At 40.6% G+C, this 25,485-nt stretch overlaps 1 protein-coding gene across 2 annotated transcripts; it reads left to right on the top strand.

The window, feature by feature from the left end:
- Positions 1 to 973: 973 nt before the first annotated feature.
- On the top strand, positions 974 to 25,279 carry LOC119648360 (protein phosphatase inhibitor 2). Of its 2 annotated transcripts, none has more exons than XM_038050075.1 (5): positions 974 to 1,168; positions 1,487 to 1,630; positions 1,679 to 1,846; positions 1,905 to 1,984; positions 24,336 to 25,279. In XM_038050075.1, exons 2-5 carry the CDS (start codon positions 1,545 to 1,547, stop codon positions 24,563 to 24,565), a joined length of 564 nt encoding a protein of 187 aa, XP_037906003.1. In that variant the 5' UTR covers positions 974 to 1,168; positions 1,487 to 1,544; the 3' UTR covers positions 24,566 to 25,279. The 2 variants fall into 2 exon arrangements, with proteins under 2 accessions (XP_037906003.1, XP_037906002.1); XM_038050074.1 differs by having other exon boundaries at positions 1,474 to 1,630.
- Positions 25,280 to 25,485: the final 206 nt, after the last annotated feature.

Here is a 25,485-nt window from a genome sequence, read left to right as displayed (position 1 = left end):
TGTACCATTGAGTCATCAAAGGGTTCACGAATGGGTGGAAGCAGCAACTCTGCAGAAACTAAAGGAGTTTCCAAGAATAGTTGTGCAAGAAGATTGTCAAATGCGGCTACCTTTGCCCTGTTTGAGTATATTTACAGTCGAAGAAATTTTCCTACTTTAGAGGAACTGAACGTATTCGTGTACTAGGGCGACTAACCATTTCATCCATGGGAGGAGATGGAAGTTAGTACCCTTCCTTCTATCCACATCCAGAAGACAACTCTTAAATTTACCACTGAATGTAATCCGGTTGATTTGATTACTTCTCCGTTGTCTAGCAGTTAAAACCTAAATGGGTTTGTAGGAAGTTCTCTGCTGGGACAATGTTGAGCCTATGACGAGGCGATAGAACCTCCAGAAATTTACAAATCTCGTATCATTATCGCCAAGATCGTTTTGCTGCATCACATGACACCTTTGGAAAGCCTCCTCTGAATTGCATCCATTTTCTGATAGAAGGCGTTTCTCCTGCTCTGTATCGGAAAATTATGCTGACATTCATCAAGTGTGCTACTGAAATGTTCCTCTTTCTGGATCAGAATCTCGCTGTGAGTATCCTGTCAGAAATCGGTTTGTAGGTAACGAGCGCGTGCTTTGCGATAACCGTAAGCATTGGTCCGACGTCGGATTCGCGTTTATTTCAGTCAGAATTTCCAGAGTTCAATACAACAATGTTGCAAGAGCGAGAATATAGTCCTCCAGTGTCCCAGCGTTTTATCTCTCATAAATTAATTACCAAGAAACCTCTCGCCCAGTGGTCAGTCGCCATGCAGTGAAGAAGTTTTTGATTAAATGGATTTCGAAATGAAATGTAAAGTTGCATAACAGGTGAATGGCCTTCGCTAAATCCATCCAGTAAACGGCAACTCTGTTTTCTTTGAATTCGCCAGACATTACGTTACTCGCCGTGCAGGCTAAACGTCATTTCGCTAAACTATACACTGCACGAAAAAGAGTTGTCACTGCGGTGTCCGCGAGAATTTTCGCACGGTTCGTGATATTGAATCAAAACAGCGAAGGGGCTGACTCTGGCTGTCGCTTTGACTCATAAATAAAACTGCAAACATTGTGTGCGTGGATCGCGAATTATTATGTGTCTGCGATAAGACAGCGTTCGACAAGAGAAAAGGTAAATTTGCGACCCGAATCCCACTTGTCGTCACCCACAACCTTTGACAGAAACTCCGCGGAGTCCGCGCCGCGATTTACCGTGTCTCGCGTCCAAATCGTCGCAAATTTATTCCAAAAACGTCTTCGTGTAAATTTGAATACATTTCGCAATATTTGTGCGGTGAGTCGGAGTTGAGTAGTTTTGCGGGTGATGAGTCGGTGAAGTCATCCGTTGGGTTGAAGTCAGTGCGATTTCGTGGGAACGCAAGTGACTCTGAATGCGTGCAAGCGGGAGCGGACACGCTAAATGCTTTTTCGTGACAGATTCCCTTTCTAGAATTGGACCGTGAGCCGCGCTAAAACAGAGAGGACCGCTGGGAGTGACGACCGTTAAGATGCAAGGATCGCCGGACGCCAAGAAGCCCTGCAAGGGGATCCTGAAGACATCGAGTAGCTTCGACAAACATTCAGCGGCTGCCAGGTGAGTCGCGCCCATTGCTCCCGACGCGCATTTTTAGTTCCCATTTAGTCGTAGGAAAAGTGCAAAATTCGACGAACTGAACGTCCTGCAGACATACCATCCGCCCGACAAGGACTACGGCCACATGAAGATAGAGGAGCCCAAGACCCCGTACAACTACGAGGACCCAGACCTAAACAACGTCGACCAGCTGGACGCTGACCTCTTAGCCGAAAAGTAGGTGCCCGGAAGGTGCAGCGAAATTGCGTATTTTGACGGTTTTTTGGTTTCGCAGGTTGCGGGTGGCGGCCGATTCTCGAACGTCTTCCAACGAGGATTCATCAGAGGACGAGGAGGAGACCGAGGAGCAGAGAGGTGAGTCTACGCCGTGTGCTTTCAAAATATCACCCAAATTTATTCCACCTGAACGAGCGCGTCCTTTGCGGTGCCTCCGCTTATTATGTGACCCAGTGCCATTCGTGCGGTCCTCGAACATACGTTGCCCAATTTTAGATTCGTATTTCCGTAGTGACAAGTTCCTCGCTCTGTTATGTGTGCCTTCCATATCACAACGTGTGCTAATGGATTCACACATATGCCGGTGTCGGCATCCCATCCCGCCCTCTGAATGTCATTACAACCGCCCTCCCTACCACCCTACGACTCGCTGTGTGGAATTCCCTACGTCAACATTGTGCTGCCACCGAGCACCGACATCCCAAATATAAATAACAGCTAAAAATAGCGGCGGATAATTGATTCGCTTCGCTTGTCGGCGGCATCTCACCGCATTCATTTCGGGTCGCACACTCGCTCTTGCCGCCCGAGTTCCTGCAGCCAAGGCTGTCTCTGCTCACTATCGTTCTGAGGTGTCTTCGCGCGATTCTCTAATGGAGGGACGACTGCTTTGGCACGTTTTGCTCTGGATCTAATGTGACACTATCGAGAGCAATATCCGGTGGCATCTGCTGGGCGAGCAAATCGATTAATATTTTGCCGATTAGCGATTCGTAGGTCTAATTAGATTACTGCATCGCAGTACGTCCCCACACAGTCGACTGATTGGCAGTCTCTGGGAATGTTCCCAAGTTCACCGCGGTCATGATTGAGTTGCATATGAGCTAACAAGTGATTTGGCTCGTTGTTGGCGACGCTTTTGGCGCTCGTTGTAGTTGGGACTGGAGACGCTTTGTATTCATTCTGCAGCAGAAGGGCATTGGGGTGAGGCGACACTACTCGAAATTAACTACTCCGAATACTAATCGATAATGATAGTAGCCTCTGAGATTGTACGTTTCGGCTTTATCTTGCTGCGGGTCTATTGCGCGAAAATTGTTTACCTTCGCTGCCAATGATGCACTGTGTTGGGCAAATATTTGCGGCAACCGTTATCGGCTCAGCGTTAATACTTGTATATAGGTTGACAAAACAATCGACGCATGATGCTTGGTGGGGGTGGGTTGCGCTTTGCGTGCAGAGTCGGTAATTACGGCAGATGGCCTCCAAGGAGACAATATTGCTGACAATGTAGAGTTTGGAATGCACAATGATCGATTGAATGGAACAGTGCAGTAGCAGAAACGCGTTATCCAGTATTCGGATGGACTTTGAATGCGCGTGGCTTCTTATGTCACAGAAGAGGCAACGTAGAGCTTAGCAACATTGAGGAAGCTTAACTGCGGTCCACTAGGCTTTGGTAATATTTTGCATTGCGATTAGCTATTCGCGTTGGCACTGAAAGCCAAAACGTACTTCGATTGGGAATTTGGAGAAGTTTTGTAGGAAATTGTTTACGAAATTAAGTGGGAGGAAGTTAAACTCAGGGTTTTGATTTACTGCGGAGAGTGGCATAGGAGGGTATGGGCCAATTCTGAAATTGCTCGGTGTTATTTCAGACTATTTCATAAAAGATTTCGCCTCCTTTTCTCTGCAATTGATTAGTTTGTCATGCGGTCATGGGAAATTCTAAAATCGTACGCACACGAAAAAAGTAAACAGATAAACAGATATGAACATGGGTTTATTTCTTATTTGAACAAGTGGCTGCCGCCTTTCTACGAAAATTATTTTCGATTTGAGATTGGAAAAGTAGTTTCGTGCTACCACCCTAAATTTTACTAGAAGTTAAAAGAACCTGATTGGCATTGAATGTTCTTGTAGATTTAGTGAGTGTTTATTTTAGCCGCTCAAGTGGCACAATATTGACATCGAGAATTCAAAAGCTATTGATATTGATATCATTGGGTGGCCTCAAAAAATCTATGAGAATAAATTAAGAACATTATCAAAATGATATGGGCTAATCAAATTTTAAATCGGGCATGCTTTAAGGGCAATTTATCAAGGGTGAGTAGTTTTTGATTGCAATACGTGTGTGTGTGTATGTGTATGGTGGGGGAGAAGCTACAGCTTCAGAGCACTCAGGCCGTATTGGCCCATTGTACTCGCCTCCCCCGTCTAACGGAATATTCCGGATTCGTTAAAATATCGCATAATTTCCGTTAGTGGATGTGATGCTATCCGTCGCAGTTGGAGAACATCGGCACCAAAGATCTGATGCCTGATCTGTGCATAGGAAATGCTCCGTGGATTCCGCTTCCTTATTACAGGAGGGACACGTATCATCTTCGGTAATTTTCGAGGTGATCAAAGGACTGCTCAATGCCCTCAATGCAGCTTGGCTGTCACTGCAGATTGCGATGCACCTGCCCTTCTCGTTTTTATTCGAGAGGTAGATTCCGGCTCCAGAACCCTCTTTTGTTTTTGAGCCATCGGTGTAGAAGACTTCCGTATATCCCGCCACGCATTCCTTTGGGTCTTCCCAGTCCTCTCTACGCTTCAGGGTAACTTCATATCTTCTACCAAACAGATGTATGGGGACACAAAAATCGGAAGGCATTGTAAGAGCTGGATTCAGTCCTCCCAGTAACTCTTCCAATGCTCTGTGCCCCCCACATCCGTTGTTTTCCCATGGATCTAATCGAATTAGTCTATGAGCTGCTCTCATTGCAGTGCTTTGAAAAAATATATCCAGGGGCTGCAAATTGAGTAGTGCATTCAGAGCTGCGCCTGATGTCGTGCTCATGGCACCAGTGATACCCAGAAACAGTTCTTTGCAGTGCAGCTAGTTTACAGCGAAAACCTTTTTGTCTCACCTTCACCCACCACACTACGGATGCATATACGAACATCGGCCTAACGATGCCAACGTATATCCACATTGCCACATGAGGCCTGAGTTCCCATGTCGAGGCAAAGGTCCATCTGCACAGCCCATAAGCTGTGAGAGCTCGTTTCATCAACACCATGCGCTCTGGTGGCATCACAAAGTTTTTGAAAAGGCGCACAATCAAAAGCCCCTTCAATGTCCATGAACACCCCCATCGCGTACTCACCATTTAAAGTTGCATCCTCTATCTTTGTGACCAAAGAATAAAGAGCAGACTCACAGGACTTTCCACGTTGGAAAGCATGTTGGTTTTCACTAAGTGGGTGTGACCTAAGTGCGTTTCCACGAATGTGACGCTCCACCAGTCTCTCTAAACCTTTCAGCAAGAATGAAGTCAAGCTGATCTGTCTCTAGTTCTTTGGATTAGAATAGTCATCTTTCCCAGGTTTCGGTATGAAGACTATCTTAACCTGTTGCCAAGAAGAAGGCACGTAGCAAAGGGCAAGACATCCTCGAAAAATATTTCTTAGAGGTAGCTCTAAATGCTCCATACCCTCCTTTAGCATTGCCGGATAGATGCCATCCATGCCAGGTGCTTTGAAATGTTCAAAGGACAGTATGGGAGCTCTCACCTTTTCATGGGTAACAACCGTTTTCGCAGTGTTCCAGTTTCCCTTGCAACACTTGCGTGTTGAAGGGGTTGCAAGAACCGTCAACTCTCCCCCTACCACTTCTCTCACCCGTTCTCCTGGGTGGTGTATTTCCAGGAGGGTCTGTACTGAATCCAGTCTGGAGCTCGTGAAAGTATCGTCGGGTTTTCTAAGAGAATCCAACTTGGCCGACTCATCCCTTTTGAGGACTCTGCACAGCCTTGAAGTCTCTCTTTTGTCTTCCAGTTCCTCACAGTACGCTCTAAAGGAGTCTCGTTTCGAACACCTAACGAGCCTCTTATATTCACGCTGTGAGTTCCTGAAATTTAACCGTTCGTTCTTGTTACTTTTGCAAGCACGGTTTAGAAGTCGCCTGGTTGATTTCCTGAGTTTTTGCAGTTCTCGGTTCCACCAAGGAACCGTTTTACCGCTTTGTCCTCGGGAAATAGGACAAGCCTCTTCATAGCACTCTAACAGTGTGCAGTTCAGAGTTTTCAATTCATCTTCCAGCGCTAAGGGAGTCCTTAGTCGCCTAGGGAACTGTACTTTATTGCCAAGAAGTTCATTGAACTTTGCCTAATCCGTTTTCCTAAGGTTCCGCCTTTGTACTGCAGACTGTTCGCTCGCAATTGTCAGATTGAATTTTAGATATCGGTGATCTGACAGTGAGACCTCGTCTAGCACTCGCCAGTGTGTAATCAATTCTAACAATTTTGAGGTACAGATTGTTAGGTCAATTACTTCGCTTCTTCGCGGTCCCACGAACGTAGGGGCGCACCCTACGTTTGCAATCATAAGACCAGCTGAAGTGATGAAATCAAATAGCTTCTCCCCTCTTGGATTGCATTTGCTACCCAACAAATATGTTGAACATTCGCATTGCAACCTATTAAGAGCTCGAGACCAGTTGATTCTGCATACGTCACCAGATCCCTAAGCTCTTGCGTCGGTGAAGGATACAAAGAATCATAGGGTAAATAAGCGGAGGCAACTACTGCAATACGTAGTTTTGGGGAAGCAAGTTTGGGATTCACCCAGAACTGAGAATATGCGGATTTTATATGCATAATTTTATCCACTCTGCCACCGAAAGCAGGCACCCAGCCAATAGCATTACCCTTTGGATCTTCTCTGCAATGTTAGTGCAACTCAAGTGCTCAACAAATCTCAAAAAACCGTGGTAACGCAAACATGTGGAACGTTTGCTCGTTCGATCCGATGGAATGTCGGTTTTTCGGCAGAAATCAAAGAGTGCATGATTGTGTGTGCGAGATAAAGGAGCAGTGTGAAATGTAGTTCGTTAACGGACCTTGCCGACTTGGAACGAACTTCGCCGACCTGGAATATTCATTGTGCAATGCAGCTACAAGCGAGTTGCAGCTCACTTCGCACGTTTCTGGAAGTTTGGAGTTTCTCAGCAGAAAACTTGTGCATCAAAATATTTTTACCGCGCGTGGTTAAAAAAAAATACTTTGCTTACTTGTTTCGAAAATGAAACTTGTATTTTTCCTGTAATAATCGTTGGCGCAATAATCCATGTTGGATCAGGGCCTTGAAGTGTGTTAGAGCACTTCATTCAAGACCGTAACGGTACACACTAGGAGGCAATGTGGTCAGCATTGCGCTCGCCCGAGATTATTACTCTGATTTGACGCAGGTACTCATTCACAGCTGAGTCGACTGGTATCCGACGTCAGATTACGATACAAATTCTACTGCCACCAGTGAGATTTGAACCGCGACTTTCCGTACGACTATAATATACCTGCAAAATATAATTTCGCCACTTACTCAATGAAGTCAATATTTATAACAATGCACTGTTGTACTTAGAACTTTTTTTTGTTTCGTTGCCCTTAGATCAATTAACAATTTTCCAAAAAGCTCATGCGCGAAAACAGAAATAAGAATAAAAATCTATATGCGCGTGTACTTCTACCAAGTTTCCTAAAGAGCAATTTTGAAGCATCATTCGCTCACAGATTTTATTGAGACCAATTGCCATTAATCCTAAATGAATCTTTAAGCAAGCTCTGCTTTTGGTTCCCGCTGGGTTGTTGCAAGCGGCAAAAGTGTTGAGTCGGCTTAATACTAGCCACATACTTGCAAGCAGGTTTTCAAGTTAGTTGTTGGTTGCAGGGATATTTCACGTTTGTCGGCAACTTGCGATTGTAGCGAGATTGTATGTCTGTGAACAAGGTGCCTTTGGTCGATCGGGTTGCGGCAATCGCATACTTGCCTACAGACGTGCAATCTTGCGCCAACCAACAACTTGGTCGACAACATGGTTGCACTTCTCTGGCTAGTGTAACGCATTTGCACACGATAAAGATGTTGATACACAAAATTAAGGTAAATATTTGTTGAAAGTTTGGTGTTTGGGGCAAGTGGCAAGCACGTGGACCCGGCCTAATATGTCGATCAAGCCTATAGTCGACAGGAGTTTCGTGATATTTCCTACATCTAGATGTTTTAGCCTAGCATCTGATATTAATTGTTCTGCCAGGTGCCATAACCTATTTTGCAACACTGCCGCACTTTGTCCCAGAATATATATGGAGGCGAGAGTGAGGGTGAGAGTGAAAAACTCTCTCCAAAGAATCTGTATACAGTGTTCGCAAATGTCCCTAGTTTCCCCAGGTAGCTATTGAATCTGCAGTGGCCCGTGAATATCTCGAATATTATCTGGCTATTCTTAGTGTGTCCGGATAGCTGAGTGGTTAGAGCACAAGGCTGTCATACGGAAAGTCGCGGTTCAAATCTCACTGGCGGCATGGTTTGCATTGTGTATCGTGATTTGACGTCGGATACCAGTCGACTCAGCGGCGAATAAGTACTTGAGTCAAATCAAGGGTAATAATCTTGGGCGACCACATTGCCTCCTGCAGTGCAACATAGTGATGTAGTGTACCGTTACGGTCTTGAATGAAGTGCTCTAACACACTTCAAGGCCCTGATCCAATATGGATTGTTGCGCCAACGATTATTATTATTATTATTCTTAGTGAGGTTTAAAAGATTCTGTGAGCGCTTGGGTTTGTATCGTCCCACGAAAACCTTGGACTGTTCCTGGTAAGATCGCCTAGTCCATATAGCGTTCCTGTTCCTTTCTTCGCCATCTCATCCGCTGCCTCATTGTTTCTAACCCAATATGGCCTGGGTCCCAGAGTATCCAGCCCTTATTGGACGTTGCGCTCCACTACATTCAGCCGAGCGATGCGACGCGACCGAATTGCCTGCCAGAGAATTGCTAAAATTTGGCGAGTTTTGGTTTCTATCTATTTGTTAAAATGTCAAAAAATTCCAGTTGCTTGCAGTTGGCTGTCGCGCTAGTGAAATATAAGCATGCTCTGTCATGGTAGTTGTGCCGAAAGTAGTGTCGCACCGCGTAGCATATATGCCGTCGTATTTTCAAAGGTGCGACCCCATTTACGCTACGCGACATGACACTGCCTGTCAAAACATCTTTATATGAGTTTGTAGTCAGCGATACAAATTTGAGCGATGCTGTGTGACGCGACGCGGCTGAGTTGCCTGGTAGGGAATATTTTGCATAGATGCGGTCGTACTTTAAGGTACCTTGAGGAATGCGGCGCTGCCAAAAGCTGCACTAAATGTCAAATTTTCTGGAAATGATTTTATAGGCAGTTGTGCTGTTGTGCCGAGTTTTGTTTTATTAGCCCAGATTACCGTCCAATGGGTGGTCACTGGCCTTACTATTGCTGCATATATCTAGCGTAGTATTTTCGAGGTGTATTTGCATTTCTTCACCGTTTTCATCATAAAATCATTAAAATCTTCCCGACATATGATCATTCTTCCGATTCCTACTGAATGGTACAGTGTTGACCTTGGCTGGATGGATGTACAGCCCGGGCCTCCTTCATCAAAATTCGAATTAGATTAAGTTACATAGAGGGTCCTTATATTTGCATATACATATAACATATAACTGCCTACACTCCGTCATAGGTTCCTGGGGAGATTCACTCTCGGCAATCTTGGGAGAATGGATTTCACTACATGACGTAGACAGTTATGAAATTATTGTTCCTCTTTATTTTGTGGCCTATCCATTGTCACTTCTGTCTTCTGATCAAATCGTCGGCGGGTAACTGGCCTGTGCTCTGCCCAATTAGGCCAGTGTATCCCGAAGACACATTGCAGACAGAGGTTGACGAAGGCTCGGAGCTTTTGAGTAAGAGGGGACCTACTTTCCACTTGCTGCTCCCATATAGCAACATAGAAAGAATATTAGCATAGATCATTCTCAACTTGATCTTGGATCAAGGAAGGATCAAGCGCTGTTAATGCGTCGACCGACATTCAATTGGTTGCCACCGTTGGTAGAAACGACGGGTTTTAGATATACATAGTGATGTGATGAACCCTTCGGTCCTCTCTATTAAAAAAGATAGGGAGATTGCGTTGACTAATCAGACAGAGGACTTTGGTTTCTTAGTGTCTATCTACAGCCCGACTCTAATTGGTTCTCTTTTCAAATCCAGAGCCACTTGGCTAAGGTTCATGACTGGGTGAAAGAGCAAACAGATCAGCATAGTCGAGGTGTTTGTGGAAAGATGTTAATGTTGACTGAAATTTTCCACATCGTTCGGATGTTGCAGCATGAAAAACACCGACAACAAAAAGAAATAATGTCGGTAGCAGAATGCATGTAACAGCATGAAGTTTTTCAATCCCTTCATAGAGTTTCTCGAAGTTGCTTCGCTTTGCTTCTCTGATCCCGTATGTCATCAGTGCGTTTTCGTACCTCGGCCAGTCTCCGGTTTGTTTCGTCTGGTTGGAGGGTTCTCTGTTCTTATTGTGATCCGACATGGAGGGTTCCTACGACATCCTCGCCCATTTGAAAGAATTCCCTATGGTAATAAACTAATAAGTAGTAGGGTTATCAACTCTTGCCTGATGCTGGTCACAAATGCTGGTTTGCTTTTTCCATTGCATAATTTTGGCTTGTTGTCAAGGATAAATTTAAGAAGTTAATCATCTCTTTGATTGGTGTCGTCGCTTCCTCTGATCCCGTTATGTGCATTGGCATCGTAGCGGAGAAGTGGTAGCGTTTTCCTTGCGCAGTACTTCATCAGTCTAACGATTACTTGCTGCGAGATCTGGGTGTTGTCTCTTGGGGAGTTCGTTGTCGGTCGTTGACTCCATTACTACTTGGATCTCTTCTTCTATGTCGGGATAGTTTCCTCCTTGGTTTCCTCTAGGTTTTCCCTTTCTTCCATGAATCACAGAATAGGTAGGCTTTTCCAGCAACCCATCACTGTTTGGACATTAATTTCAACTAGAACCTTTAAAGGTGCCGATGTTTATAATTGATCTCCCCATGCTTTCTTCTCAGCCACTCACCAATGCAACTGTGCCCATTGACTCTTTTTCAAGCAGTTCTACTGCTGTTCCCATCTATATTTATATTTCTTTTTTTCGGTGTTTTTTTTTTGTGATGATGGATATAACTTGGCGTTATATGTTCGTTGGGTCTGCTAAAATGTTAATCGACATAATTCGTGAAATGACGAGAGTCGCATGATTTCAGGCAGTCCTGTAAGCGGATCATAATCTTAAGGCTACTCTTCTTAGAATGCACTTAATTTATGTGTGCTATATGTAGCAAGATGAAGCCACCACCCTTTGTAAGTAGCCTGAGAGCCCAAGTAGCTCAATCCTAATGCGTTCGTAATGTCTCTTAAGATGGTTGGTAATGTGAACCACTTTTTCGTTTGTAAATATCAGTCCGCTTAAACGCATCACCGCGTCGCTTCTTCCAGAATCGAAAGATTGCGTACATCATTGTACATTATGTTCGACAACAGCCTAGAACGGAGCGCTGTGTGATACCTGCGGAGAGCACGTATTCCTTGGGCCCATTATCGGTGACTATATCAAAGCCTTCGTTCTAGCCATCGACAGCGAGGAGCACCAATCGTCACCAGGGACTGTCGTGTCAGGCTCCAATTGCCCGCGTAGAACAGATTTCTCACATCTGGGGTCACCACCACACAACATTTGTTGGTGTTACCCTTCTCGTGAATTGCATTTTTGGCCAAGCTTAGTTTTATAGAATTCTTACTCCGATCTTAGGACCTTCTTAGCTTTGAAGAAACGATGAAGATAGTGGTTCAGAATTCGGTTGGTGACTACGAGCGTTGGTGAGCGCATCGCTCATTCCTGTTGTCGCGAAGATATTAGCTGAAATTATCCCGGAAAGTACCAAAAAACATCTTGAAAGCTTGTAGGACGAGTTTGTGTGATTAACGCGCGGCGCTCAACAACCCCTAGATATTTGTGAAATAACAAAAGAAAATAATTTTTTTATGTTTTGCGGTGACCAAAATTGTGGCAAACTGGATCATCTGAACCAAAAGATGTCGATGGATCTATTTAAATGACAACAAACTATTGTGTTATCGAAAAATTTGATTTTTTCATAAAATGGTGGAAAGTGAAAGCTATAATTCGATTTTTTACTAAAAAACGGTCGTTTTTGGGGAATAAAACCACCATTTTTTATAAAAAAAAATGTAGGATTACACTACTTTTTTATATATTGAGCAAGCCTGCCAAGTTAGTAGTTTCCGAGTAATTCTGTTCACCGTTCTTAAACATGCCTTTTGTAGACAAACTCGTTTTCAATTTCAACTTGAGGTCGTTTCAGTACTTTCTACGATATCTCAGACAATTTTATCCGGATCGACTTGAAATTTGAAGGAGGTATGCTCGTATAGTTATACTTAAAAAATCAATCTTTTCAAAGTCACAAGTGGCGTTAACTTCTTAAAAGGCCACTAAAAGGAAATTTGTGGGGTAGCAATATCCAAATTTTGAAACTAATTTGGTAACGGAAAGTTAATCGCGCATCAGGTAGGAGCTGATTCGTTTCTGAAATGTGCTCATGCTCCTTATCAACAGTATCGAGGGCCCCAAGAAATCTTGTTTTCTCTAACTCCAGAGAGAAGCCCGGTAATATTGGCTATTCCGGATCTGCAGGTTCTGTAGTTGCACTTCTCTCGCTAAAATAGATAGAATAGTTGCTTTAATAATGGCAAAGATGTGTCATCTACTTTCCACTGTCGTTTTTAAACGTCTATTAATTAATTTCCTGTTATCAGACACAGGACGATGGAACTCTTATTCAAGTTTTAGTCGGATGGGAATGTTCCTATCCCAAGAGTAACGTGTAGAAGTAGTTCTTCATTAGAAATTATCTTTGTTTCGAACATTACAACGACGTTGTATTGGAGTTGATCATTTTGGCTTAGTTTGTATCGATAGGCACAGTACGATAAGATGTCAGATTGTTTTCGTCATTGTTGTTAGTCTGCAGTTCATTTCTACCGACCTCTTGAACTCCTCCATGTCTTATGACCAATGCAATGTCGAACTAGTCAGTGCAGGAATCTCCAGATCATAACTCGGCTTCCCCTTTCCGATCAACCTAGCGGGGCCTGCTCCCGTTTTATTTCTTTTTTTTGAATTTTTGCAATCAGGATTGTTTATTCGGTTTCTCAATAATTACGTCCCTTCATTCACTGGGATCTTAGTTCCCCACTATTTTCAAATAAGTACGTAGTTTTGCAGAAATCGCAGGTGTTGTAAGGAATGATGCCGCGGCGATGACCATATAGGTCAAAATGATTTCGTTTCTGTTCGTTGCATGTGTTGACATTGTGGGTGAACTCCACCATTAATATCTTTGATTGCATTCGCGAAATATCTGCCACTATGTGCACGTTTTTTCGAAAGATGGAATATTAAATCGAAATTGAAATTTTCCCGGGTTCCGGTGTAGGCAACTTCCGTTGATAAGTAGCACTGTACTATTGTGATATTCACTCTGGATCGAAGTCTCGTAGCCGAATTTAAGTCATCAGCATCAATTAGTCAGTTGAAAGCTTAGAAAGCAGATGTCGTTCCGATTTGCAGTTGATTTAATTTATTAGCCTTTGTCAGATCTATGTGATTTCAGTACAAGCACTTTTCAAAATCTTCAGAAACCAGAGTAACGGTCGTAATAAATTCATTGCTACCAATCAGACTAATTGCTTTCAACATTTATCAACGTCAAGCCAGCTTTAATAAACTTCGAGTCGCCCCAATTAAATATATCTTCCATTCAAACCTCATCTTGAATGCATGGCTCTCCTAATCATTCGAGAAGCTTTCTTAATTGAAATAATCTAAGATTGTTATTCTGTTTAATCGTAATACTCTCGCACCACATACGCTATACGCCATCAAACAATTGTTGAAAGCTTATTCATAAGCATTGTAATAGACGGTTATTTGTGATGTTTGTTTGTAATAATCAATGAATGTTTATATTGCGTGTATGCAATGTTGAACGCGGGTTCATTTCGCTGGAACAAGAATGCGAAACAGTATTGATTGACTTGTTTTAATCGGCGAAAGGCAGTAATTGGATTGGATTAATATAGCAAAATGTTTACATCGGCGCCGATTGTTATATTCGGCGATTTATTTGCCAGGAAATCCAAATAAATTCGGTCTCTGTGGATGCATGTATTTCCGCCGCTTATTTGCTTGAAATATGGTATTGCGAGCACTAGGTCATTTGCTGGGATTTATTCGCAGTCATGGATACAAGAATGTTTGTTGTTTGGGTCGAAAATTAAGTAATCTTTGGTTTTGTTATTCAGACATGTTCATATGACTGTGTTTGATTTGTTCGAAAACGCTAATACGAGTATGATTGAGTGTGCAACAAAGTGTGATGTGGAGACTGAACACTATTTTCGGTTTAATAACAAATATGGATGCAACTTTGTTGTGTAACTCTTGTTTTTTCGCTAAGAGAGGATTCGACTATAATGCATGTGCCATCAGCTTTTATTTGATGTCAATATATTTAAAGGCGAAATTCGCGGGAGCTAGAAGTTCTATTCGCAACGAAATAATTTCCAGGAATGCCCAATCAATAGTACCCCAACCATAACAATTATGAAATCAATACGCGGGAATCAGCCTACTGTAAACTAAACTAAAAATTTGCAAGCCCGAATTAGTTTCAAGAGGTCATTCGATTGGGATGTTAACTGTATTGGCATTGATAAAAAATACTTTTGGAATTGCAGTTTCGCGGAGTTAATTTTGTGTGAGTGCTGTGTCAAATTAAAGTTAAATTAAAATGATTCTTCGAAATATTTGAACATAAATTGATTCCAGGATTTAATAGTGAAAGCTATGGAGATGGTGCAGTGGGAGGAATCGTTGCTTCATTTACGTTTCTCAGCACGGTTTCTGACTTCAAGTACCTCGTGCAAATTGAAAATGCTTATAGTTGAAAAATGGTCATTTTTCAAAAGTTATTAATGTATGGTCTGTTAGATTGTTTTACCCAAATGTTGTTTATCATTACTGAAAACAAGTCGGGAAACCGCATTAATGCGACCTGGATGAAGTGGGATTCTACAATTAGTGTTCTTTGTGATCAACTTATCAGCGAACGTCTCAAATCTAAAATTTGCCGCAATGTCGTCCGTTTACCGCTGTCTATAGTTCTGAACGTTGGCCGACTATAAAAGACGTGAACGGCGTCTTGCGGTAATGGAGACGAAGATGTTACATTGCTCTGGTGGCGTGACACGTTTTGATCTCGTCCGAAATGAGGATATCCGCGATCGATATGGGGTTGGTCCGATCGTTGAAAAACTGCGATTGAGGCGTTTTCGATGGTATGGTCACGTAATTTGCGCTAACGAGAATTCACTTCCCAATATTGGTCTGAACATCGAAGTCAACGGTAAGCGACGAAAAGGCTGCCCGAAGCTGCACTTAAATTTCATATTCAGTACAACATATACATACTTTAGTTAACTCCAAGAAAATAAAGTCAGTCGTAATTAAGCACTTAACTCCATCGTTTTATGTTCCTATAACATAACAAACATATTGAGTGAGTCTTGAGTGCGACATACACTTAATGGCGTAATTGGAAAGAAACATTCTTCCTCAGAGGTGGAAAATCTAGATCAGCTTTAGCCGGGTGAGGTCTGAACTTACTAGGCTGCGTTTGTCATGAATATAATTCATACCCATGTCGTGTTATGAATTATGTATTATATAAAGGGGCAAAGAACACCTAGTAACCCTTTGGGTCATCCTTCTCCCAGGGCAGAGGTGAGGCAGCTTCTGATAATTTGCCTCCGTCCTGGATGAATCCAAAAGTCGTTTTTTTTAAGGCTTTGTTTGTAAAACAAAGAAAGGTCTCGATTAGTACTTTTCGAAGCCAGTCTTAGTTTTGACATTTGTTGAAAAGGTGGGGGGTGCGGGAGGTTGAAAGTGGTCATTTTTTTAACGAACCCATTCTCAGAAACTACCAAACCGAAAAATCTGAAAAAAATCAGGGGGCTGTCACTATATGGTGCCTAGGTTCCGAAATACCCTCCATACCGATACCTGTTCAAATAAAGTCAATAATAGTACATTACTATAATTTTTAGTAATTGACAGGAAAACCCCCCTTAAGTTCACCCTAGAATCACAAAATTTTGCAAAAATATAGGCTACAGCATAGGGCATGATCCTGCCAAATTTGGTGAAAATCGCACTATTACTAACAAAGTAATACTAGGTCAAAGCTGTCGCTTCTCTGCAAATTGGCTATTTTCACATAATATATGCATATTTTATGTGCTACATGCTAATGGGACAAATGCACACTCAAATCTCTTTATAAAAGAAATACACAAAACCTTTCATACCTGAAGCGTCTAGCTACCGGTTTCCCGACTTGTTTGTAAATCATACTGGTTCTTCTATTCGAAATGTAGATCTCAAAATGCATACATCCCATCCCAATCGCTGCTTTAATAAAGTTAAATATGGTATATTACCATATTTTAGAAATGTATGTGAAGTTCATCGAAAGATTACAAAAGTAGCATTAGCATAAATGATAATATAAAGCATAATTCTCGAAAGTTTGAAGGGAACCCAACTATTATTACCAAATTTATAGGAGATGAAGATTTCTTATTTCATTTGAATGTATTATATTCTATGATCATCATCATATTACGTCTACCAGAAAGTTCAGTCCTATAAACGGAGCAAACTAACCAATTTTTCATACATAGAATAAATTTTATTGAAGAATATAATTTCCATTATTATTTCCGACATCATGCCAGCGTGACGGCAATTTGTAAAAAAATGTATTATCTCTGGAAATGAAAAATTGCACCAGTGCTTTTCTAACATCCTCTTCGTTTTTGATTTTTTTTTTTGCAACAAATTTGTATACGCAGAAACAAGTTGAAGGGTGCTACCTTCGAAGAATGTGGTAGATGCAGTAGAATTTCGTAGCTTAGTTCTGCTAGTTTTCTACGACTCTCTAACACACCGTGTGGCCTGCCGTTATTATGAAACAATATTATGTTTTTTTTAGCTTTTCCGTTATTACTTAAGTCATGTGGCACCCATCTCTCCGAGCTGAATTGGGCCTTTCCGCGATCTCTGATGTTGTCAGGAAACGATGTTCCTCTAACGTGGTGTCCCGATATCTCAGTCGTTAGAGTCGGATACCAGCCGACTCAGCCGTGAATGACTTCCTGAGTTAAAACAATCTTCAAAATATCATCGTCCATCAAAAACGGTCTCTCAGAGCGTGGTTTATCGGCAAAGTCAAAATCGCCTACTTCAAATTTTTCAAACCATCTTGACCTAGGTTAGAGCACAAGGCAGTCGTACGGAAGGCTGCGGTTCAAATCTGACTCGTGGCAGTGGCATTTGTATCGTTTTCTTAGAAATTTGTATTAGGGTATCAGTTCATATCTGTAGCATAGCATAGGTTTTATTATCGTTTTGTATACTCGGAGCTTTGTTTTCCTGTATATAAGAGGACCGAGTAGAAGGCTGCTTGCGAGCAGATAGATATCCACGCCTCATGCTCTTCGCTACTTTGTAGGCTTGTCTTGTGTTCTTGTTTACAATGTTGTAGTCATTTTTTAGGGGTTTGTTTGTAAAACAAAACCTTATTAACATCACTTCAATGCCTGTCTGTCTGTTGGTCTGTCACGCACAGGCAAGGCAAGTAAATTTTTTTCCCTAGGTTGGTAGGACTGTCTATAACCTTTGCGTCTGTTTGTCAAAAGGTTTAATTATCTGCGAGTTACACGTGTTTTTGTAAAGAACCAAAAGTGAATTTTTTGATTTTTACAATGGGTGATTTTGTTGAGCAAAGAACTTGCATCAAATTTTGTTTGTGGAACGAAAATTCTTGTGCGGACACGTTGAAAATGTTGCGGAAAGCCCTTGGTGATCAAACTATGGCACAAAAATGTTTATATGTGGTACAACGAGTTTAAAGCGGGTCGAGAACGCGTTGAAGACGAACCGCGCTCTGGACGGCCATCAACCTCTATCGACGAGGGCCACGTCCAAAAAATCAAAGATTAGTGCTTGAAATTCGCCGATTGATAATTAGAGACTTCGTTGATAGTGTTGGAATATCATTTGGCTCAGCCCCCAAACCATTGTGAAAGATGTTTTGTGTCTCAGACGGGTCAAGTCTCGATTGGTGCCAAAATCGCTGAATTTTTTGGAAAAAAAGCGGTACATTGATGTGTGTGAAACTTTGCTGTCTGACTATTAGAACCACTTGAAATGCATCATTACTGGAGACGACTCAAAACCGAATCGAAGAAAGTTTCGAAGGCTATACCGAAAAAAGACTATTCTCACTGTTTTCAGGGTTGGAAAAAGCGCTGGCAAAAGTGCGTTTTATCAGACGGGGATTATTTTGAAGGGGATGAAATCAAAGAAATTTGGAAGAATAGATAAAGAATTTACATTTTGTAAACCAATTCATCTTACTTTTTGATCACAGTAGTATGTTTCCACGTTAAGGTTAAGGGGGTTCCTCATGCATGCAAAGGGGGTGTGTAGATTTTTTTCATCAAATAAAGTTCTGTTGAGTATGGCCCCGATTAGTAGAGTCTTAGTTTGGAGATTTGTTGGAAAGATCTCACGTTATGAATGCTGGAAGGACATCTCCTGGTGATGAGAACGTGGTATATCTGGTTGAAAGTATCTGGAGAACCTACTGTCCGTTTGTGAATGCGGTCATGTGGGGAGCATGTCGATTTTATAGTTAAATTTCTGCTACTTGCAAATCAAATCAGGAGCTGGCCATTGCCATTTGATATATCATGAAGGAGCACATTCTCCAACATATATCCTCGTTCCTAATTGTTGCTTTGAAATCCGCGAGCAATCTTGACATCATTCGGAAGCAAAAATTGGTAAAATTGTTTTTTGATTTTTACATCTTTTTCTCCGATTGACGTGTGTATATTGACAAGCCATGTATTTACAAATTTTACTTTGATGCGAAGTTCACATAATCTTTCGTGTATAGATTTGGAGTCAATAACCTTTGCTTTAAAGCTCATCTCCACGATGAAAGCGAACTTTCGTTTGCCTGGTCAACTCGAAACCAATTACAATTCCTTTCCTGGACTACTAGAACCGTGATCTTGTACTTGTTGGTTTGTTGAAGTAGGTGTTTGACAGCATGAGATTCGTTTTGTGATCTAACATTCCAAGACTCAACAGCGTAGTCATCCATTTGATTGCGCGGTCTTTTCCGTGGTATCAATCCGGTCCTAGGCTGTTCATCCTGTTTCTGTACATGATATTTGTTTTTTCTCGTGGATGACGGGTTGCATGCCCATTGCTTCGAACCCCCAATCTGGAGGATCACGTATTAGATCATTGTCATATTGCTAAAGCGGTGTGATCGGGTAGGATGCATTATAGTGGAGTTATCCCAACTGAGCTGGAGGTCCACTTCCACTTTTTGCTCATCGATCACGTTTTTTACTGAGGATAGTACTAAATACGTTGCCTCACAGACTCCTCCTTTACTTGCGTTTGGGGTTCAGCAAGGAATCTGTAAAAACTGGGATGATATAATACAGTTGTATTCACAACTCCTACATAAGCGGGGTGTTAGATTCCAGTACCTATCACACGAGTAATATCATCATCACTTTAATGATGCGGTGATGTTAGGTGGTTGTACACTTCAAGGTGGTATGTGCTATTACATACATCAGCTTCCCCTTCGTTATTTCAGGAGAGTGATAGATGATAAAGGCCGCCTGGTGGAAAACCGCTTTTGTCTATTGAATTTAGTATATTTAGTCTATAGATTCAAACTTAAGTTATTTTTAGAATTTAGGATTTTGTCTAAAGCATTGATATAGTCAAAATCAGAAAATTAGCTCGATCATGTTGAAAAATTAATTTTCAATAAATAACCACCAAGTTCAAGTTTCTTCCGTTGATCCGATTTCCCACAAAAAATCAAATTATAAAAATCCACTCGGGAACCGTCTTGGCACTTGGGGTATGAAGGGTTGTGTGTATTTTTTATATAAGGATGCAGACTTTGAGGACATAGTTTCCAGCTCCTATGACCTTTTTATGTATGCAAGATGTTCAGGGTCGACAGGTAATATATGATTCTTGATGCTGAGGTTGTTCCTGGCAATCTCTGCAATTTTGAAAATATAGATAGTAAAGTTAGCAATAGCAACTGGGACATTGCGAGATCATCGATTTACCGGTAAAAAAGGAGGCCTCCATTCCAACAGTACAAAGTAAATAGCATAGATGGTATCTTCCAGCGTTGTTAGAAGATGGTATAGAGCACCTACAGCGACTAACACACTTCAAGGCCCTGATCGAACATGGATTGTTGCGCCAACGATTATTATTATTATAATGTCCTCTCCCACACGTTTTTTGCAGTCTTTTATGGTTCTGCTTCCTTTTATGGGTTTCCTTCCTTTTATGGGTTTGCTTCGTTTCTCATTTATTATCTTTCTAGGTATCCTACCAGTTCTCATGTGTTAAACTTTCCATGTGGGTTGCTTTAGCAGACGTGCAACTCAATGGCGTATTTTCCATGAAATAATTCTCCTCAGAATGGCTGCCGTAGTCTTCATTTTGAATAATTTATGGATTTTTTTTTTCTTTGTTCGGATCATTATCTCGGTCGTATTGGGGGTATGAGAGCTTTAATTACAAGTTAGTTGGGAAGCGATTGAGATTTTCACGTTCATCGTGGTCGCCTGTGTCATATGCACAATATTCAGCGAGATTGTAAAACCTTGCATTATTTTGCACGGAAGGTTCTGTACAAAATAATGTTAATTGTTGGAAATTTTTCCAATGAATAGAATTTTATTGCAAATATTGGAAGTAAAGGGCAAATGTAATTGTATCTCCAAAGAAAATAAACACTGACTTGTTGGAAACATTAGAGAACTCTGCATCCACTTATACTAGAGTTTCACACTGTAGGCAGGAAATTAAGTAAGGTATCCACACAGAAAGTGAGCATTGCAAAGGTCGCCTATTCAGGTATAAAAGGTTTTGTGTATTTATAAAAACATCTCCCCCTAACACGTAATGTATATGCATATGTATATTATGTCAGAATATCTACTTTTAGGGGCTATTGACATTCAAAGTCTTAGAATTTGCAGTGAAGCGACAATTTTAACCTATTATAACTTTGATAGTAATAGTTCGATTTCCACCAAACTTGGTAGGATCATGCTCATAGCCTATACTATTGTAAAGATTCATGATTCTATGATATTCTTATTCTCCAGATGAAACTTGGAAATAAAAGCGGGGAAATGGCTTTTATAGTGATATTTTCTGATGCAGAAGATTATACTTTTCAATGGTATTAAGGCTTTAGAAAAGCGATAGACCAAGTGTGTCGAGCTTTTGGGAAACTACGTGAAAAATAAATTAAATTTATAATTTTGTTCGTACTTTCACATACCAAGTCGTAAGTCACAGCCAGTTCTTGGTTATTTCCCCAACCAACAAACTCGGTGCAAAATTTGCGTCTGCTTTTTTTAATATGTATCACGTACCATCGCATAATCAATGTTACGCTACTTGTCCAACGTAGCATCTTTGTCTCTATTACCGCGAGGCCTGATTTATTGTCTTTGATAGTCGGCCAGCCGTCAAAATTATGGTGGACGACAGGCCGGACAACACTATGGTAAATTTTGGATTTGAGATATTCGTTGTTCCGTTGTCAAATACCGCTTCATCCATCCGTCCGCAAACAATTCTATTGATTGATTGATTCAAGATATTTAAATCACTCAGCTCTCGGCGGACCGTAGTCACTGTCGGTAACAATGCCTTTTTTATTAGGGTCGGTCGTCAAAAATTCTGTTTTATTCAGATGTGGCAGATCGTGCCGAACAGTGATCCTTCCACTTTTGGATAAGCTGCTCGAGATCAGCTTTGTTATGAAATGATAGGAAAACATCAGGTGCGAAGTGATTTTTATTTACTTGTTTATTTACTTGTCACACTTCGGACTTCATTCTTCGGATTGCAATAGAGCAATTTAACTCAGCGCATGAGTTTCTCTGACATTGGGTGTTACTGCAAAGCATACCGGATAAGTCGTTATGGCACACGCCCAAATGTCTTTTCTAGATCCATGAATGCAATGTAGAGAGGGCAAGTTAACGTGTATTGCGTGAGTAGTTCCGCAGTTCTCGACAAATCCTGGTTCGCGGTTATTTGAACGATGTCGCGAATAGTTAAAAAAAATCATCATAGTATGGGATAACAATCGAATTTGACGGTAATTTGAAGATTCCGCTGAACTACCTTTCTTTTTCCATATTGGGACAGTCTTACCTTTCTGCCAGTCAGATGCTGTTCTATCCTCCTCAATAACCCGATTAAGGAACTTGCTGAGCCACTTTAATGGCGTTTCATAGGGAAGCTTTTAGGTCGATTGTAAGCTGATTGCATCAATGCGTAAAACTATCTAAGCTCATTATTTTCGGAAGAGACAGCCGATGAATTTAAGCTGCCCAACTAACATTTGTTTAAAATGGTAAAGTATTCCAATGTCCCATTCTGGCTATAATCCTCTTGCACTGACCACGATGAAGATCCTTTCTTATTTTATGTATGTTTTATATTGCGGACGGGAAACTGTACCTCTTTTTATATTTTAGTTTATTAGCTTTATAATAAATCATTTTTGAAGAAAATATTAGTTTTTCTATGATTGAGTTTCAAAGTAAAAATCCAAAAATCGCCATCAATTGTTTGAGCTACTTTAGATTTCAGATCTGCCAGTTGACTATAGTCTGCCTATAGCTGCGTTCGCGGACGACCCGGCGATGCTTAGCTCTCATAAGAACCCTGAGGATGCTTTCGAATCTCTGGAGTTTTAGTTGAAAAAATTTGAACAGTGGTCAATTACATGGAGAATCCGCGCTAACGAGAGCAAAAGCTGTCACGTTAGGTTCACTTTGAATCGGAAAACGTGCCCGCACATTTCGTTAAATATAATCAATATTCCAATGTCGGATATCCTGGCTTTCACTTCGATCGACGTCTTACTTGGGGCACACACAGCGAAGCTAAACGAACGCAAGTGAAGCTAAAAGTAAAAACTATTTACTGGCTAATCAACCGAAATTCGAGTTGATCATTGGACAATTTACTTTTGTACAAATCATTATTTAAACCTATCTGGCTCTACGGAATTCAGTTATAATGTGCAACCACAATTTTCAACATCAAACTGTTCTAACAAAACCTTTTGAAGATGAGATCTAAATAGTCCTCTCATAGGTGATGAAATACTTACTCAAACTAATAAATATGGAGAAAAACTGAAAGATCACTCAAATATTTTTCTAGAAAATTGTTAATTAGTTCTCACTGGGATGGCAAGATTAATCTATCCTTTACCATAGATAATCAAAAAATTCTAAACCGCTAGGGATCAATTTATGTTTTTTTGGTCAATAAGATTCGATTTTTAGTTTTACGAAAAGTGGAAGATACAATAATAAATGAAGTTGTAAAAAAATATTTATTTAGTCATCATCAAGAAGATCCCTGTCTTCTATTTCCGTCTACGTTATATTATTCAATTGACTAACCTGAAAGAATAAGAGGAAAAATTTATAAAAAAAAGTTGCGTTATAACAAATTCGCTTCTGCAGGTACGTGCGAAGTGGGGCATACCTGTATTCCTTGATGTAAAGCCAAAAGGATTTGTATCATGAATGGATGTCGGATACTGGTCGGTTCAGCTGTGAATGAAAACCTGAGTCAAATCAGGGTATAAATCCCAAACGAGCGTAGTGTATCGTTATGATTTTATAGTGAAGTGCTCTAACACGTTTCGAAGGCTAAATACAAATTTGATTTTGCGTCACTGCTTATTTTTATTATCTTTGCGACGGCAGCAAGCACGCAAATATTTCTTCAATTGTCACATTCATATATTTTTCCATATGGCGAAATAGTAATTGTGCAGGAGCTGCAGAACATTTCCAAAAAAAACTGGCTTCGGCTCTGGCTCAATTCACTTGTGTTTGGAGAGGCAACCAGTATCCGTATGTTAAGCTTGCCATATCACCAACAAGGGGAAGAACCTCACCGGATGTTATATAATAGATAGCCTCGAACTAATCAAAAATTGTTTTTGATAGACCAAGATCATATTGAAGGTAGCTCTTATTCGAGAAGCTGTTAACGGGTCTGTAGCAAGGTAGTATCGAAATATGCAGGTTTTAGTTGTCTTTCATGACAAGCTGAGGATACTTTGGGTGTATTCTTAAGCCCACGCTCAATGGATCCCAATCTTCACAAACCAACGTCAAAATTTGCAGATGCATAGCTGACAAATTTCCATTCCCTTGGCGTATTGTATTTACAATTCCTAGTTCCCAGCGCAGGGGTTATTAGAGTTTTCTGAATTTTACAAGGATTTAATTCTCTTAAAATATTTTTTTCTGTTTTTAGCTTTTGTGTATGAATGCACTTGAGTAACACTATCTGATCATTTCAGCTCGTCGATTAGAATTTGAAAGACGTCGTAAAGCTCACTACAATGAATTTGAAGCGGTTAAACTCGCACGGAAGCTTATAGAAGAGGAGGATGACGAGGACGAAGATGAAGAAAAGGCAAGCAATAAATTACCAGAAGACAATGACGAGAATGGCGGTAGTGATAAGGATCACATGGACACCGAGGAAAAAGAAGATGCTCAAAATACTTCGCCATCTTCAGAACACTAGGTTATGTTTTAAATCATGCAATAAAAATAATCAACAACAGCAACATCAACAACAAAACAACAATAAGCTTAAAATATTAATTGAAACCAAGATGAAAGAAAGGAATAATAACAATTGCAAGAAATACAATTATCAGTTTTTAAGCAATATAAATCAGAATCTTAAAATTAGTTTATTTTATCAAGGAACTTTTTTAATAAGTAAAATACTGAAAACATATTTTTGTGGTATTTTTACCATAGTGCCACATTTATATAAAACTTTTTTAATTTATTTGTAATACTTAAAGACAAGCTGTCTGACCTGAATTTCTTCTACATCGCGGTATGAAATCTAGAGAATATTTCTTATTTTTTTAAAAAAAGAGCGGGAAAATTGCAGAAAGAACCCAGTCATCTCTCATTCTTTTCTACGTTTATTTAAACGAGTCATCGTCATTCTACTCATACATATATGCTTCCATACAATCAGTCCAGAGTTGAAGAACAATTTCATTGATTTGACTGTTAAGTAAATGATAATATTAATTGTAGTAATAAAAGGAAACCTAAGCAACAGATTGAACAATTAAAGAAGGCAAATGAAACGACGATGTTTATGTTTATTCAAAATAAAAGATACAGTTATGCATTCTGTATTGATTAATGTGATTGTATTAGCTGACAACTGTTAAACTGTTGTTTTAGTGATTATAGTGTATTTTGAAAGGAGAAATGTTATCGTGTTTTTTGTAGTCCCAATCTTAGATGACTTCGAGTTTTTCCTCAGGTGCAAGGTATATGAAGTGAATCAAAATAGTTCTATGGAAGCTCTCATCCTGATAAAGTAATCGCGTGCTTCACATCCTCAAAACCTTGTGATGTTGGTCTAAATAAGATGTTCTAATAATTTTTTGACTCTCTTATTGCCTTGAATACGCT

The sequence above is a fragment of the Hermetia illucens genome, chromosome 2, assembly GCF_905115235.1.
Source record: "Hermetia illucens chromosome 2, iHerIll2.2.curated.20191125, whole genome shotgun sequence".
In the NCBI taxonomy this organism is placed as follows: Eukaryota; Metazoa; Arthropoda; class Insecta; order Diptera; family Stratiomyidae; genus Hermetia; species Hermetia illucens.
This window is presented reverse-complemented; position numbering and strand designations above follow the sequence as displayed.

Bases quoted from the DNA above. Each gene is read 5' to 3' on its own strand.
- LOC119648360 (XM_038050075.1), top strand. From the start codon at position 1,545: ATGCAAGGATCGCCGGACGCCAAGAAGCCCTGCAAGGGGATCCTGAAG. The intron at 1,631-1,678 runs GTGAGTCGCGCC...GTTCCCATTTAG, and splicing joins AAACATTCAGCGGCTGCCAG to TCGTAGGAAAAGTGCAAAAT. The intron at 1,847-1,904 runs GTAGGTGCCCGG...TTGGTTTCGCAG, and splicing joins GCTGACCTCTTAGCCGAAAA to GTTGCGGGTGGCGGCCGATT.